Here is a 16,599-nt window from a genome sequence, read left to right as displayed (position 1 = left end):
ACAATGTTTGAGGGTTCCAATTTCTCCATATTCTTTTCAACTCTTGATTATCTGTCTTTTTTAAATTTTAGCCATCCTAATGGGTGCGAAGTGGTATCATGGTTTTGATTTGCAATTCCCTAATGACTAATGGTGCTGATCATCTTTTCATGTTCTTAGCCATTTGTATATCTTTGGAGAAATATTTATTCTGATCCTTTGCCCCTTTTTTCATTGGGTTATTTGTCTTTTTTATTGTTGAATTATAAGAGTTTTTTATATTTTCTGGACACTAGACCCTGATCAGATATATGATTTGCAAAAAATTTCTTCCATTCTTGTCTTTGTACTTTGTTGATGGTGTCCTTTGAAACACAAAAGTTTTTATTGTTGAAGAAGTCCAATATATTATTTTCTTTCTGTTGCTTGTGCTTTTCTATAGTGTCTAAGAAAGCTAACACCAGATCAAGAAGATTTACTTCTGTTTTATTCAAAGAGTTTTGTAGTTTTAGTTCTTACACCAATAATTATCACTATATTTAAGGTTTCTGTGTACCAAGTGCTTGTTAATATGTTAAAAGTCTCTCAGTCCTCACAAAAAGACTATCATTTTCAAGTTAGGTGGTGTACAGTGAGAATAACTTATCTCTGCTCCATGGTGTCTGGTGCCTCAGCTAAGAATCCCCAGTGTCTGGAGCCCTATCATCTGTAGGCTTCTTTGTGCCTACGGTTGATGCTGGCCTTTGGCTGAGGCTGTTGACCAGACATTGCATGTGGTCTGTTTAGGATGGTCCGGGCTTTCATCAGAGTATGGTGTCTCTGGGTAGTCGGACTTCTTACACAGCACCCTGGGACTTTAAAAGCTAGTGTTCCAGCACAAGGCAGACGCTGCCTGCCTCAAAAGCCAAGCAGTTTCATGTCTACTTTATTCTTTTGGTTTAAATGAGTCACTAGCCTTCCCAGATTCAAGAGGAGGGGATGGAGTCCACCTCTTTCTGGGTGGACATAGAAGAGCATGTGGGATGGGTGACATTGTTGCAGACATTTTTGGAAAAAACAGTATGTCACGCTGTACCTTTAGTGCTTGGCACGTAATAGGTACTAATGAATATTTGTTGAATACTAAGTACTATGGTAGATATTTTCACAAACATTTATCTCACATAATCTTGTTAGCAATCCAATGTAATGGGTGTTATCAATCTCTGAACAGTTGAGAAAATTGAGACTTGAGTGTCCTGTCACCTTTTCTTATTTTACCTACTAGAGGCCCAGTGCACAAAATCATGCGCGAATAGCTCGTTTCTGCTTGCCTCAGCTGGCTGCCCTGGCCTCCGCCGCTAGTAGCCCTCTGCCACTAGTAGCTCGCGCTCTGCCCTGCGGCGAGAGTCGAGAGCCACTGCTCATTTGGTCATGATGGTGTGACGGCCATGGGCCTTTTATACAAGAGATGGTATAAGTATTTATTCACTTATTTATTTTTAACATTTGAAATATTCTCATTTTATTTTTTAAATTTTTATTGAATTTATTGGAGTTACATCGATTAATAAAATTATATAGGTTTCAGGTGTACATTGTTTTGTGTGTTCACCACCCAAAGTCAAGTCTCCTATCACCATTATCCACCCCCTTTATCCTCTACTACCTCCCCCTTTCCCTATGGCAATCATCATACTGTTGTCTGTGTCTTTAAATTTTTTGTGGTTTTTGTGTTTTGTTTTTTGCTTAATCCCTTCAGTTTTTCACCTAACCCTCAACTCCCCTCCTCTCTGAGCTGTCAGTCTATTCTTTGTATCTATAAGTCTGTTTCTGTTGTGCTTGTTATTTTATTTGGTTCATTAGATTCCACATATGGGTGAAATCATACAATATTTGTCTTTCTACTATTGGCTTTTTCTATAGTGGAAGCATGTAAAGTATCATTGCTGGCGCTGAGGGCAGTGATTGGGCCTGATTGGTATTGATTTGCTTGATTTATTAAAGAAGTATTTTTTTCAGTTCTTACTATATATTTAGTATTATTTTAGGCTCTGTCATAAAACAGCAAACCTGATAGACAAGGTCCTTCCCATCATTGATTTATACAAGATAATTTCAAGTTGTAAAAATACTGTGAAGGAATTAAATTGGGTTAGGGCAGGCAGTATCCCTATACACTGTATTTGTCCTGGTAAAAATTATGGGTGGATCTGATCAGGAGGGAAAATTAATAAATTAAAATGAGACGATATAGTTAATCATATCTGTAGGAAGGGCATCTTATAAGAATTCATATATATATTTTCATTCATATTTAAGGATATTTTGCATATTTTATTGGTAAAATGTTTTGTGCGATCAAATGAGATAAACATGTTTTAGAGAAGGCATGCCGAATGACATTTTTCAAAAAGAGTTTGTGCAGTTTTGACTTCCCTGTTAATATAAAAGAACTGGAGTTGATTTGGAGAGATAAATACTTGGAGGATGTATGTGATGATAGACTTATAGATAAAAGATTTAGTCAGCAAGCTTGAGAGCATCTTGGGCATGGTACCTGCCTATCATTTCTTCTATTAGCATGGTCCTAACTAGCATAAGTAAACGAAAATGTTCATGAATTTGTGTTACCTTATTTTCCCTAATGCAGTTGCTGCATGGAAGGAAACACTAAAGAGAACAAGATAGAGTGATCAATAAAAATGCTAAATATGGTACAGTTTTGTCCTTAGTGAGCTTATAGCCCACTAGGGATGGCAGATATATAAGCAGTTAGAAACCAGCGTGGTGCGTGCTCTAATAACAGGTATGGGATGGACTCTGTTAGAGCTTAGGAGGCAGGGGTGTCCTGCTGGCCTGTGGTTTTAGGGAAGGCTTCACATAGGAGGTGATAACTGATCTGCTGTCTGTGTAAGGAGTTAGGTAGATGAGGTCTGGGCAGAGCATTTCAGGCAGAACAAAGGGAATACAAAGGAGCAAAGGGAACTGCAGAATGTTTCATGATGTTACGGGACAGGGGACCTGGCCCTGAACATGTCTGCCTGCCTAGGGCCAGCCCGTAGTTTGTGGGTTCTTGACTTTGTGCAGTAAAAATTTCACAACATGAGTCCAGGTGACTATGAGGGTACATATATTAAAGCTGACAGCAGTGAATTAAGGAAGATCTTAGCATAGGAAACGCAACAGGAGAGCCCAGGCTGGGCTGCTTTGGCTCACTGGGAAGTCAGAGAAAAGGGGGCTTTGGAGACAGGTTCAGGGGGTTAGCCCAGGACAGACTGCCGTTTCCCATTGCTCCCTGGTTGCAAGTCTCTTGGGGACCCTTAGAGTTTAGGAGATGCGTGCCTCTTGGGGAGGAAGAGGAGAAAGGGGAAGGGGAGGGGGTGCTCCCTAAAGGGAAAGCATGAGCTGGGTCCTTTGTCTCGGCGGTTTTTCTCTCTCTCTTGTAGGCGGGAATCTTAGGAGAGGTCTCAGGGGAGGGTTTTAGTAGAATATGCACTAGTTTCCAGGTGTGCTTTACCAGGGTCATGGTCTTCCTGACTGGTCGGTGCCAGGGCAGGCAGTTGTTAGTCATTACAATTGGTCCTGGTGTCGTCCACCTGGTTTTGCTGCTTTTCCGGGCTGGGAGCTGAAACAACTGAGGCCTAAATGTTATCCCTAGGAAGGTGACCTTCTGAATCTGGCTATAAATTGCTTGGCCAGTTTGTTCAGCTATCTGCCTCAGTTTACCCACTCCACTTGCCAAGGAATCTGCCTAGCTCCTTATCCTGCCTCAATAAGACTGAAAATAGTGTGTGTGTGAGAGATACGGGGGTCCAGAACAAGAAGCGTCTTACATGTCATTACTGGGGAGTTGGAGTTGATCCTTAGGGGATGGAGAGCTACTGAAAAATTTTGACGAAAGTGTAATACTAAAGACAAGAATACCAACTACTTTTCAACATCACTTAATGACTAACTGGCATCTCAGACTTACCAAGCCCCAAAAGCTAACTCCTGATTTCTGCCCTCAACACCTACTTCTGCTTTTCTCCATCTCAGTGAATGATAACTTTATTCTTTGAGCTGGTTAGTTCAATCATTCATAACTCCTTTTTCTCTTATACCCATCAGGAAATACTGTTGTTTTTCCCTTTATGTTCTCCCAGAATTTTTCCACTAATTTACTACTTCCATTGTGACCACCCTCATCTGAGCCACCATCGTCTCTAGCCTGGGTTACTGCAGTAGCCTTCTGACTAGTCTCCCTGCTTCCTTCCTTACCCATCAGCAGTGTATTTTACACACAGAAGTCAGAGTGGACCCTTCTTAAAAGTGAGGTCATAGTATTTCTGCTCTAAGCCTTCTGATGACTTCCTTGTTTCCAGTTCTACACAGGGCCACAAAGCCCTGGCACTTGGCTGTCTCTGCCACCACTATTCTTCCTTATTCTGTGTCAGCACACTTGCCTCCTTTCTGTTCTTCCGACCTTGCCTACATTCTTGCCTCAGAACCTTTGCATATGCTGATCTCTCTGCCTGGAACATTATTCCCCAAGATATCCACAGTGGTGGCTTCCTCCCTTCCTGCAGGGCTCTGCTCACGAGGCCTTTCCTAATCACCTTACATAAAACAGCAAAAGTTCTTCTCAGGCACTCTCTATTCTGACTTTTCCCTCTATAGATTTGCTACCACTCAACATACATTTACTTATTTATTTGTCTCTCTTTTCTGCAGTGTAAGGTGTAAAAGGTTAGGAACTTTGCTTTGTTATTGCTCTCTCCCTAAGGCAGGGGTCCTCAAACTACGGCCTGCGGGCCACATGCAAATACAAATATTGCATTTGTTCCCATTTTGTTTTTTTACTTCAAAATAAGATATGTGCAGTGTGCATAGGAATTTGTTCATAGTTTTCTTTTAAACTATAGTTCTGCCCTCCAACCGTCTGAGGGACAGTGAACTGGCCCCCTGTTTAAAAAGTTTGAGGACCTCTGCCCTAAGGCATAGAACAGAAACTGGCCACTCAGTAAAGTTTTGTTGACCGAATGACTTGATTTGCATTTTCCTGTGGCAGCCTTGTGGATAATGAAGGGGTGGGGGTGCAGAATTGACACTTGGAATTGAAATAGTCCAGTCAAGAGATTTAAAGGGCATGGAATCAAGAATTACTTGGGAAGGAGAACTGACTAGATTTGGCAACTCACTGGAAAGGGAGAAGTGAAGGATAATGACTCCCAGATTTCTGGCTTGGGTGGCTTAGGCAGATGTTGTTGTCAGGAATTAGTGAAGCCATGGGGATGAATGAAATAGACCAACCATCCTGGTTGGCCCAGGACTGTTGATTTTAGCACCAGAAGTCCATGCCTCAGGAAACCTCTCAAATCCAGGCAAACCCAGATGGTTGGTCACTAATATACAGAGTGAAAAGATAGCTAAAGACAGAGCCCCAACTATTATGGAAAAGGAGGAGGTAATCAAGTCTGTGCAGGAAATGGAGCAGGGCAATTAGAGGGTTGGGTAGCAGGGGACTCATTGGGGCACAGGATCATGGAAGCTAAGAGAGCAGATGCTTCAAGAAGAGAGTGGTCAACCGTGTAGGGTTGAGTTTCCCTTGGAATTTTTGAGTTTGAGTTTCTAGCTGTTCTTGGCAGAAGTCTGACATATTATAGAGACTCTGTATATATTTCTTGAAATAAAAGATAAAAATGATATATCTCTTTTGTCGTTTTTGTTAATCTGTGAGTTATTGAGGGGAGCCAACCTCTGATACTTGCTGGATCATAAGGATAAAATGAATTTAGGGATGTTACTGAAAGCAACATTATTTCTATATCAGGTGTTTGACAGTCTCGGTTTAATGGATGCTCAGAGCACTGGGCAGTGGGAGTAGGCTGTTCATTCTGCAGTTCTGAAACAGCATTGAATCTGAGTGATTGTAAAACTGGGATTTCAAAGCTGGACATTTGTGATCATTTACTTAGTGGTTCTTAATGTTTTGGAACCCTTTTGAGAAACTTTTGAGAACCCTGAACTGTCTCCCTGCATAAAAATACACTTTACCTCCCAATTTGAGGGGTGGAGGGTTATAGATGGCCAATGAATCCCAGGGAAAAGAGTCACTAATCTATCTAGTACCCTCCTGTTTATACCTCAGGATGTTAAGAGGCCTAGAAAAATTAACTTATCCAGAATCACATAGTGACTGAACTTATTCTTGGTTGAGTGTTCTATTCATTATATGTTACTGTTTTATTGCAGGTTCACTCTCTCTGGGCCTATTACTAGATTTCTTTTATTTCAGTTATGAACGGGGTCACTGTGCCAATTCAGTAAGTGACCCCAGTCTAATTCTGGGTCCATAAACTGAGCGAAAATTCTGTAGAAAATGTGATGAACTGTCAGATTTAATATACCTAACTTGCAAGTCACAAATTAAAAGTTGATGAGGTAAAAAAATCTTGCTAATGGCTTTATTGTGCCTTTTGTTTGGAACAGGATGCTGTATGATTATGTTGAAAGGAAGCGAAAGGAAAATTCAGGAGCCCAACTGCATGTCACCTATTTAGTGTCTGGCAGTCTTGTTCAGAATGGACATTTGGTAAGTTCTCAGAATCTTACAATGAGCTTAAATATGTTTGAGCTATCAACTGTCAAATAACACGGAGTGGGGGGGAAGGGGAACACAAGATTTAGTATTATGGAAGTTTTAGAAAGCTACCTGTAGGTGATTGTTTTGAATTTTAGACTAAACTTAAAACTCTGAGAAGTTTTGGTAATATCTTGGCTGTGATGCAGAGACTATAACATTATTAGCAATTTTCCTCGGCAGCAAGACATTAGGAGACTGCGTCTGCTACTTCTCTTTCTTCCTCTTGAGGATGTATTAGGGAAAATGATGGTTAGTTTCCATCCTGTTCAAATGTCAAGTCACACATGCAGGTGTTCAGAAAGTATAATTTTATTATTTTTTAAATGAAATTGGTATTAATTTGATCATTTCAGTAGCTTATGTCTAAGTGGCTGAAGGATGGGGCTAAGAATGCAGAGGGGTGGGTTGGGAACATCTTTATTCTCATTCATGTCTTCCAGTCTGGTCACCCCTCAGCTCAGGTCACTGCTGCATTTTCATCATCCTGACCACAAAACTTTCTCAGGTCTACTGACTTTCTCTTAGCTACTTCCATGTCCCTCCGAGGGGCAAAGGGATCATTCTGCTACTCCCATGACTTGGAAGCTCTGCTGCAATAACTTGTTCCTTCTGCACCAGACTGATCCTTGGGAAATTTGATAATTCCTCCTCTCTGGCTTCCTCTAAGGCACATTGTTTCTGTTCTCACTTCCCCTAACCTCCTAATGGAAGGTTCTTTTTGCTTTTTCCACTACCATCAGCCCTACAGAACGTAGCCCAAGGACCAGGGCTCCTCAGAGATCCACTAATATATATGTTCCTCTTCCCTTTGACTTTCCTTCAGACTCGTACGTTAAGAAGCTTGATTTCTCAAAATACTGACTGGATTTGTCTTATAGCAACAGAGTCCCAAGCATGGGAGATATAAAACGAGAATGGCAATTTAGTGATTTACAAGGAGAAACAAAAGTGTTGGGGATCAAATCCTTATACTCCCTGAACAGCAAATTTCTTTCCTTGTTGGTAAGTTAGTTAGCAAGCCAGGTGATAATCGAAATATTTGCAAGTGGAGAATCAGATGTCATTATATGCCTGAACACAAAATTAAGCAGACCTGGTTCATTTACTCTCAGAAATAAAACTGGCACCAGAGTTCTCTCTTTGTATGGCTCTTTTTTTTTTTAAATATATTTTTATTGATTTTTTATAGAGAGGAAGAGAGAGGGATAGAGAGTTAGAAACATCGATGAGAGAGAAACATCGATCAGCTGCCTCTTGCACACCTCCTACTGGGGATGTGCCTGCAACCAAGGTATATATATGCCCTTGACCGGAATCGAACCTGGGACCCTTCAGTCTGCAGGCCGACGCTCAATCCACTGAGCCAAACCGGTTAGGGCTGTATGGCTCTTATATAGATAGTAGAGGCCTGTTGCACGAAGAGATTCGTGCAATAGGCCTTCCCTTCCCTTGGCTGCTGGCACCAGTTTTTCTCTGGCCAGAGCCACCCCCCCAACCCCCTTGGCCGTCAGGCTTCGCGGCTCCGCTGTTCCCGGGGCCGTGAGGCCTTGCTGCTCAGTGGCTTCGGGTACGTTTGGCTTTGCTCCACCGCTTGGAGCCTATGTATGCAAATTAACCGCCATCTTTGTTGGCGGTTAATTTGCATATCACCCTGATTAGCCAATGGGAAGCGTAGCCAAGGTACGGTCAATTACCCTTTTTGTCTTTTATTAGATAAGATTGCCAGAATTTGCATTTGGCTGCCTCCTTTCCCTTTCTTTCCAGGGTTAACTAGCTCTCTCCTGTCTTTCTTAAGGCAGCCTTCAGTCTAGTAATAGTCAATTCTTTACCTGGGAATCATTGTGTTTCTTTAAAGCAGTGGGTTTTATTTTTTTGGCCACTGATTATTTATTTATTTATTTATTTTTGAGAATCTGAAAGAATTCATAAAATTGTAAGTGTTCATATATCTTCTGGAGCAGGACTTAAGGTTAAGAATATATGTTTTAAGATCGAGTTGTAGATTTTTATTCTAAGCCACTTAAGCAGAGGTTCTTAAGTTGGGAACTTTGCATGGTCTTTGGGATTCAGGAGATGCCTGGAAAAACCCCTGAAAGTGTATTTAGATTGTGTTCCTCCGTGCATTTCTTTGAGACCATTTTTCAAAATGATGTGTAACTGATATCAGTTAAAAACGTCTATACTGTGGCTTGCTTATAAAGGCCTTTTATTTTTAAATTTAAGTTCTGCAAATATTTTTGTAAGCAGTAGAATGCTTTCAAATGAAACCTTTAGAATCCTAATATAAACAATATACTGAGAGTAGGATTGCCATGGGTGAAGTGATTGTGAGGATTTTGAGCCCTGTATTCACCCTCTTCACAGCCACAGGGCAGCTCTGTGGACCCTGAGGATGACTGGCCAAGTGTGGGTGATGTTACCCATGTTTTTTCCTTAAAGAGAGGCCTCTTATGGGAAGGCAGACTATTAAGCATAATTTCAAGTTTTGTTCTCTTTAATTTCTTCTTTAATTTTTAAGTGTTTCTAGAAAGAAAAAGATTCATTAGAGACTTTGTATGGATGTTTAACAATACTAGACTTTTTATTTTTCCAGCGATCGTGATTCTTCTAAAAAATGTTTAACAACACATAGAACGTAAAAGCCTCCCTCTGATCTCATCCCAGAGTCTCCTAAAGAACTGTTTGCACATTTCAGTGGGACATTTGGTTGGTTCTTTTTGTGTTGTTAGAGGTTGTCAGCTTGGTCCATCCTTTATGAAATTCCCTACTAGCTTTTTTCATCTAATGATTTTAGCTGAGATTGATTTTTATTATTGCCTAGATCAGTGGTTGGCAAACCACGGCTCGCGAGCCACATGCGGCTCTTTGGCCCCTTGAGTGTGGCTCTTTCACAAAATACCATGTGCGGGCACGCACATACAGTGCAATTGAAACTTCGTGGCCCATGTGCAGAAGTCAGTTTTCGGAAAGGAGATAGATGGAAACAAGTATGTAAGACGAGTGTGGAGGGGAGAGTTGGGAGGGGTCGACCTCAGCGAACGTACCTCAATCAGATTGAGCACGTTTTTAGCAAAGGCCAGCTTAGGAGTACCCTAATTAAGTTAATAACAATGTACCTACCTATATAGTTTAAGTTTAAAAAATTTGGCTCTCAAAAGGAATTCCATTCGTTGTACTGTTGATATTTGGTTCTGTTGACTAATAAGTTTGCCGACCACTGGCCTAGATCATTAATTCACAAAATGGTGGTGCTCTACTTTTGTCATTCTTTCTGCATGCTATTGGCTGGAATTTTTCTATAAAGAAGAACTTGCTCTCAATAACTAGCCATGTTTTTCCTTTTTCTTTAAGTGCTAAAAAGCAAGGGGGCTTAGCCTCAGCCAGGCTCTGGGTTTGTGAATACTGAACTTACTCTGTGTCCTCCTTTTAATAGGAACCAACTGAATTGGAGCTCTACTCTGGTGTGTGTTGTTTTAGCAAGCAAGCTGGCATTTCCACTGAGTTGTTTTTATGCATTTTCAGTATCCCATGAAGCAGCATATAGCCACACTGAGCTCTCTGGGTTGTCCAAGTTTTTTCCTGAGGGTAGAAATTATTATTTTTAGGGCTCTTAATACAAAGTTGCATAGGTTTGAGTGGTTAGTTCCTAATGCTCTTTTTCTCTTAAGCTCTGTAATTTTTATTATACAGCTTTGCAGAATATGACATTTTTAAGAATGCCTGTTTTGTTCAGATTTACAATTACATTTTTTTAAAAAAAGCTATTTGATTTTACATTGCTCTCTTATGATGTGAATTTTGGTGGTTCCTACATTAACATAAATATGTGTCTGCTTTAGCCAAATATATAAGATTTAGAAAAGCAAACCAATATTTTTAGAAACAATACAATTACTGAAAATGGTTTCACTTCTTTGCAGTTGTTTTTGTCTGTAGGCTGTATCCTACTAGAGATGCACAATCAGTCTATGTTTTAGAATCACTTGAAATAATTCCTCTGTAGTTAAACCACCAACTAGTTATATTCATATAACCCCCCTTTTTAGATAATTTTTATACATTACATTCTATTTTGTACTTTGCTTTTTTTACTTCTACTTAATAGTAGATCCTGAGCGTTACTCCATAGTAGTTACAGAAATATTCTGCATTCTTTTTATAGCCACATGATCCTACATCCTATATAATAAAAGCCCAATATGCAAATTGTCCCCTCAACCGGGAGTTCACCCAAGGAGCAGGGCTGGTGGCAGTGGCGGCAGGCAGCCACTAGGGACCGTACCCGTGCATGAATTTCGTGCATTGGGCCTCTAGTAGATATTCCTTAGTTTATTCAGCTGTCACTTATTGACAGTTATTTGAGTTATTTATAATCTTTGGCTATTACAAATAGTTCTGCAGTGAATAGTTCAGCGTATATGTGTTCTCTATATTTTTGCCAGTGTGTTTAAAGGTTACATTCCTAGAAGTAGGATGTTTATGTACTTCGTTGGGTATTGCCAAATACCTCTCTATTCCCAGCAGCAATGTTACGTGAATGCCTGTTTCCACACAGCACTTGTCATATGTTTCAGGGTTATTTGCATTTCTTTTTCTGTGAACTGTCTCTGTTCATACATCTTGCTCATTTTTTAAAGGATTGCTAGTCTTTGTTTTCTCTATTTTAGAAGCTATATATTAACCCTTTGTGATGTAACTTGCGGACTTTTTTTCTACTTTATCGTTTGTCTTTGTACTTTGGTTAAACTTTTTATTTTTTTTTTGTCATCTAAAAGTTGGTTGTCAATTTTTATGGATTATTTTTATTATTTTTGAATTACAGTTAGGAAACTTCTCCATTTTCAGATCATATTAGTTTATCGAAGAATTCACCCATATTTTCTTTTAGTGCTTATTATGGTTTCATTCTTTTGTTTGTTTGTTTGTTGTTTTTAATCCTCACCCAATGATATTTTCCATTGATTTTTTTTAGAGAGAGTGGAAGAGAGAGGGAAAGACACAGAGAAATATTGATGTGAGAGAAACACATCGATTAGTTGCCTCTGGAACGTGCCCTGACCAGGGGCCGGGCCGGGGAGGAGCCTGCAACTGAAGTACATGCCCTTGACCGGAATCGAACCCGGGATCCTTCAGTCTGCAAGCCAACGCTCTATCCACTGAGCCAAACTGGCTAGGGCTGGTTTCATTCTTTACATTTAGATCTCAGATCCATTAAGAATTGATTTATTGTTCTATGGTTTGAGAGACATGTCCAATTGTTATTGAGTTCCATGTGATTAAACTCTCATTACATTATCTATTAAAAAGTCCTCTTTTCTTCACACTGATTTGAGATGCTGTGGGTTTTTAAAAAATTGTATTGATATTTATATTCTATCACTTAACCTCACTGAGAAGTTTTAATATAAGCAAGTTAAAAATGAGTATAACTATTAAACTGTAACATATTTTCAGGGGTACTTAATGTTCCTAATTTTACATCCAAGTGCAATTGAATTATTGGCTAGGAAACTTTAAAATTGCAAGTTGCACTTAACATTAATGAAGTGTTATTTCCTTACAGTGCCACAAGGTTGCAGTAGTGAGAGAAGATAAATTGGAAGGTAAGTTAGCAATTTAGCAAATTTTACTTTTATAGCATCAATTTAGGTACACTAAAAAAAAAAAATCTGCCCTCTAACATTTACATACAATTTAGTTAGCTATTTAACTGAAAATATGTATATGCTTTTTATAAGTAGTTTCTGAAACATTAAAATATACTACGTCTGCCTAACTTCCATTTTTAAAGTCAATAGCTGCTAACATTTATAAAGCACTTTAATCACAGGATTTCAAAACTCGTGACAGACATACAAAAAACTATCATGAATACCATATGGAGCATCTAATCAACTGTAAAAAGATAGTATTCTCTAAATGTGTTGTGTTCTGTAACAGTTATTTTTAGATAGAAAAAGAATCTTTTCTAAAGTCAGAAAGACAATATAATTTCTAAATTAAATTTGTCTATTGGTTTCAAACTGCTATTGTTCTATTTTTTAAAAACTCAATTCAGAAGAATTGTATAACAGGCAGTGGGCTCCACATGATCTTGGACTTATGCCTCAAGACAAAACCTGCATTATTGTAGTTTTTAAAAAAATTATTTTTTAAAAAATCTTTACTCAAGAATATTTTTTCAGTTGATTTTTAGAGAGAGTGAAAGGGAGGGTGAAGGAGGAGGGAGGGAGGGAAGGAGGGGAGAGGAAGGGAGGGAGTGAAAGAGAGAGAGAAAAAGAAACATCGATGTGAGAGAGACACATGATTGGTTGCCCTCCTGCTTGCCCCTTACCAGGGATTGAGCCTGCAACTGGGGCAATGTGTACAAGTTAGAAAAGTCAGAAGTTTACATTGACACTTTGACTGAAGGTTAAAAGGCACACAGTACTGCACTGTCTTTTCTTTTGTTCATCCTTGCTCGAGGATTTTTTTCCCCATTGATTTTTAGAGAGAGGGAGAGGGAGGGGAGAGATAGAAAGAGAAATATCAGTGTGGGAGAGACACATTGATTGGTTGCCTCCCGCATGCACCCAGATCGGCGGGTGGGGAGGGAACCCACAACAGAGGTACATGCCCTTGATCTGGAATTGAACCCTTGGGTCCACAGGCTGATCCTCCAACCACTGAGCCAAACCAGCCAGGGCTACACAATTATACTTTATAAAGAAAGACTCCCGCTGGTGGAGTTGTTTTATTACAAATTAATATGATGTATTCAGAAGGGTGGAGTTGTCTACTTTTTTCTTTCTGAGTTCCCACATTGGTAGGCAAAGCAAGATTCATTCAGTTGATAACCAATACACAGTGAGTGTATACTCTGTGTCAAGCTCTGGGCTAGTCACTAGAGACTTGGAACAAATTGGGCATAGTCCTTTCCTTTATGGAACCTAAAGTTTGTTCCTCTGGTGTTCATTTGTGTTTTCCTTTGCATACTCACCTGGTTAGTAGTATTTGTTATAGAGTTGCTTTCTCATTATATGCTGGAGTGTAAGAATCTTGCCTGACTGGAAAAAAAAGAATCACAGTCATCATCAATCATTCATTAGTATTTACTAAGTGTCCACTGGATGAGTGATACCCTCACAGGTGCTGTGCTTAGAACTGACTCACCACCGCCTACCTTGTCATACATAACGTCCCTGTTGGAGACAGAAGAGGTGATGTTATACTGTATACCAGTATGTGGCTATTTGGCCTTTTAGAGCTTTTTGGACCACCACAGGTTGTAAATGGTTTTAATGCAGAAGGGTTTCTTGTTAAAGTCCCCACATGCTATGAAGGTTGTGTGTTAACAGACTGCTTTTCCTGTTGACTTGTAGCAGTGAAGTCCAAGCTAGCTGTGACTGCCAGCGTCCATGTGTACAGCATCCAGAAAGCCATGCTAAAGGACAGTGGGCCTCTGTTCAATACCGACTATGACATCCTTAAAAGCAACTTGCAGAACTGCAGCAAGTGAGCTCCTTAATGTTCCTTGTGGGCTTCTTTACGAATTGATTTTGTAAGATGTTTACACAGTGGCTGCCTCTTAAGAGTGAATGCCAGGTCTAGTAAAACCCCATTTATCTTGCAGTAAGACACATGCCTGGTTTTATTAGTACATCATAAGGTGAAAAATAGCAGCCACAACCCATATTGAAAACCCCAGTGGACTCCCCATAAATCTATTTCTCATGTATTTATCCTGTCACTGTCACCAGAAATGTTTGTTGTGCCCCCTCATTACTCCTTTACCCTAGTCTCTGCTGGTCTAAATTCTGCCCAACTCTTAAGAACCAGTTCAAATGTTTTCCTTCAAAAGACTATTCCTAATTTGATATCCCCCCACCTTCCATCCAAGAGCAATTGATCCTCCATAGTCAGTATTGATCTTGTTCATCTTTGATATCCTTGATAGCACAGGGAAGTGATGGACTATAATGCATGTGGGTTTTGAGAATTGGTGGTCCTGAGCGTGGGTCGTGGCTTTGCTGCTTAGTACTCCTCCATGGCTTTGGACAAATTATTTAAACACTTTGAGATTTGGTTTCTTCATCTTTAAATTAGATAGGTAACTCCTACTTTGTGGGGTTATATTGAGGGTTCAGGTCAGTTCCCCAGATACATGTTGAATGCCTACTACTTTGATAGATGCTAAGAAGGATAACTTAAATTCATACAACAAAGATCGGATGTGTACCTACAACATGCTACACTCTATAGAGTGAATATGGCCCAGTGCCTGCTTAATATTCTGATTATCTGGGATGAAGATACAGATTTTGGAATCAAAGAAAATAGGTAATTAATCGGGTAGACATAGTCATACAGAGAGAATGTATAGAATGAAAGAAAGACAGAAAGTAAAACTCTAGGTCCTTGGGCAAATTAATCTCTCTGTGCTTCAGTTTCCTCATCAGCAAAATGAAGCTAACCAACCTGTCAGGGCCGTAGAGCATTAAATGAATTAATGTATGTATAATACTTAGTACTGTGCTTGGCACATAGTAAGCATTGTTTAAATGATAGCCATTTTTAAAGGATTGTCAGAAAAAAGGGGGCCTGAGAGGGAGCAGCTAGAGACAAGAGGAAAATTACAAGAGTATGTAGAATTCTGAAAGCTAAGGAAAAAGTTTCAAGGAGGAACTGGTTGATAATTTCAAACCTTGCTGAGAAGCTAAGTAAAATAGGAACTGAAAAATGTCCATTGGATATAGTGATGGTCTTGGAAAGAGCATTTTCAGTGCAGTGACCAGATTCTGGTCAGCTGAGTTAATATAGATAACTCTTTCTAGAAAATATGACTATAAAATGGGGGAGAAAGAGGGAGGTAGCTAAGGAGGAACTGAGACTAAGGGAAGACATACACAGTTTTAAAGCTGAGAGTGCCTTGAACTTGTATTGTTAGGAAAGAGCCATAAAAGAGGAAATGGTTGAAAATACTAGGGAGATGAGATAACTGATAGAGGTCAAATAGATATAGAATTGCCAAACACAATTTCTGTAAGGTCTATGAAAATAAGGATCGTGTCTATTTTGTTAACTACTCTCTACCCATAATGTGCCTGGCAGATGATAAGCGTTCAATAAATAATTGTTGAATGAACTAATGTTAAACATTATTTCTTTTCCTTTAGTTTAGAACCTTCACTGTAATAGGCATACATATATGTGTTAAATATAATTATATAACCGAAGAGTAATAATTTATAAGTCTTTGTCTTCTAGGGAAATATTATAGGAAATAATACCTGATACATTTATGTAAATTATACTAGATTTCAAAAATAGTCTATTAAAATCCAGTCATGGTATGTTAAGCTCTAAAAATTATTTCTTCTGTTGTATCTAGCAAGTAAGCAAACAAGAATAAAGGTGACTCAAAGGTTCAAAAAAATTGCACAGGGACCTCTAAAATAAATATGGCAAGTAGAAATGTGGTAATAGCAAGCACTTTAATGAAACTTTACTTAAATACTTGAAGTAGCTTTGGTAAAAATGTGAAGAATTTCTCTCCAATAAAGAAGTTTAGTATTTGGTCCTGAGAATTATGGGCCAACCGAGATCTGACTCATTGTTTCATGTGTTTTTAAGAAGTGCTGTGACAGGAAGAAAGTTGAAATTTTAGGATTGAGCAGATTCTTCTCTCTTCGGACAAGTTCCCAGCTTAGTTGGGTCTCCTCCTCACTGCCAATTCCTGGTCCTGACCCTAAGGTGTGGAATGTAGACCAAATGGAGAAAGAGTTGTCTTGGGGCCAACTTTAGATGTTGACGGTGAAATAAAACATTGCTCTTTTCCTTGTACATGGAAGCACTGCAAGGCCAGAGATGTAGAGTTGTGGGTGAAAGGAAATGATTTCCGTCTGTTCATAATTCTGATGCACAAAATATTTGTGTTAATGTAGGCTTTTCTAATGTGGACCACAATAAATCAGTGGAAGATTTTTGGAACTGTAAATTCTAGCTTTGGGGCTGTTCAATTTGAAGTTACTTTT

The 16,599-nt window shown here is 39.3% G+C and overlaps 1 protein-coding gene across 2 annotated transcripts in view; it reads left to right on the top strand.

Moving 5' to 3' along the window:
- The window catches only part of POLD3 (polymerase (DNA-directed), delta 3, accessory subunit), a 59,508-nt gene that overhangs the window by 6,568 nt on the left and 36,341 nt on the right, over positions 1–16,599 (top strand). For both annotated transcript variants that reach the window (XM_015557505.1, XM_006777926.2), the window contains exons 3-5: positions 6,433–6,535; positions 12,150–12,189; positions 13,948–14,080. In XM_015557505.1, the coding sequence (XP_015412991.1) occupies positions 6,433–6,535; positions 12,150–12,189; positions 13,948–14,080 (276 nt within the window). The remainder of the gene's footprint in view (positions 1–6,432; positions 6,536–12,149; positions 12,190–13,947; positions 14,081–16,599) is intronic.

Source organism: Myotis davidii, unplaced genomic scaffold, assembly GCF_000327345.1.
Source record: "Myotis davidii unplaced genomic scaffold, ASM32734v1 scaffold169, whole genome shotgun sequence".
Classification (NCBI taxonomy): Eukaryota; Metazoa; Chordata; class Mammalia; order Chiroptera; family Vespertilionidae; genus Myotis; species Myotis davidii.
This window is presented reverse-complemented; position numbering and strand designations above follow the sequence as displayed.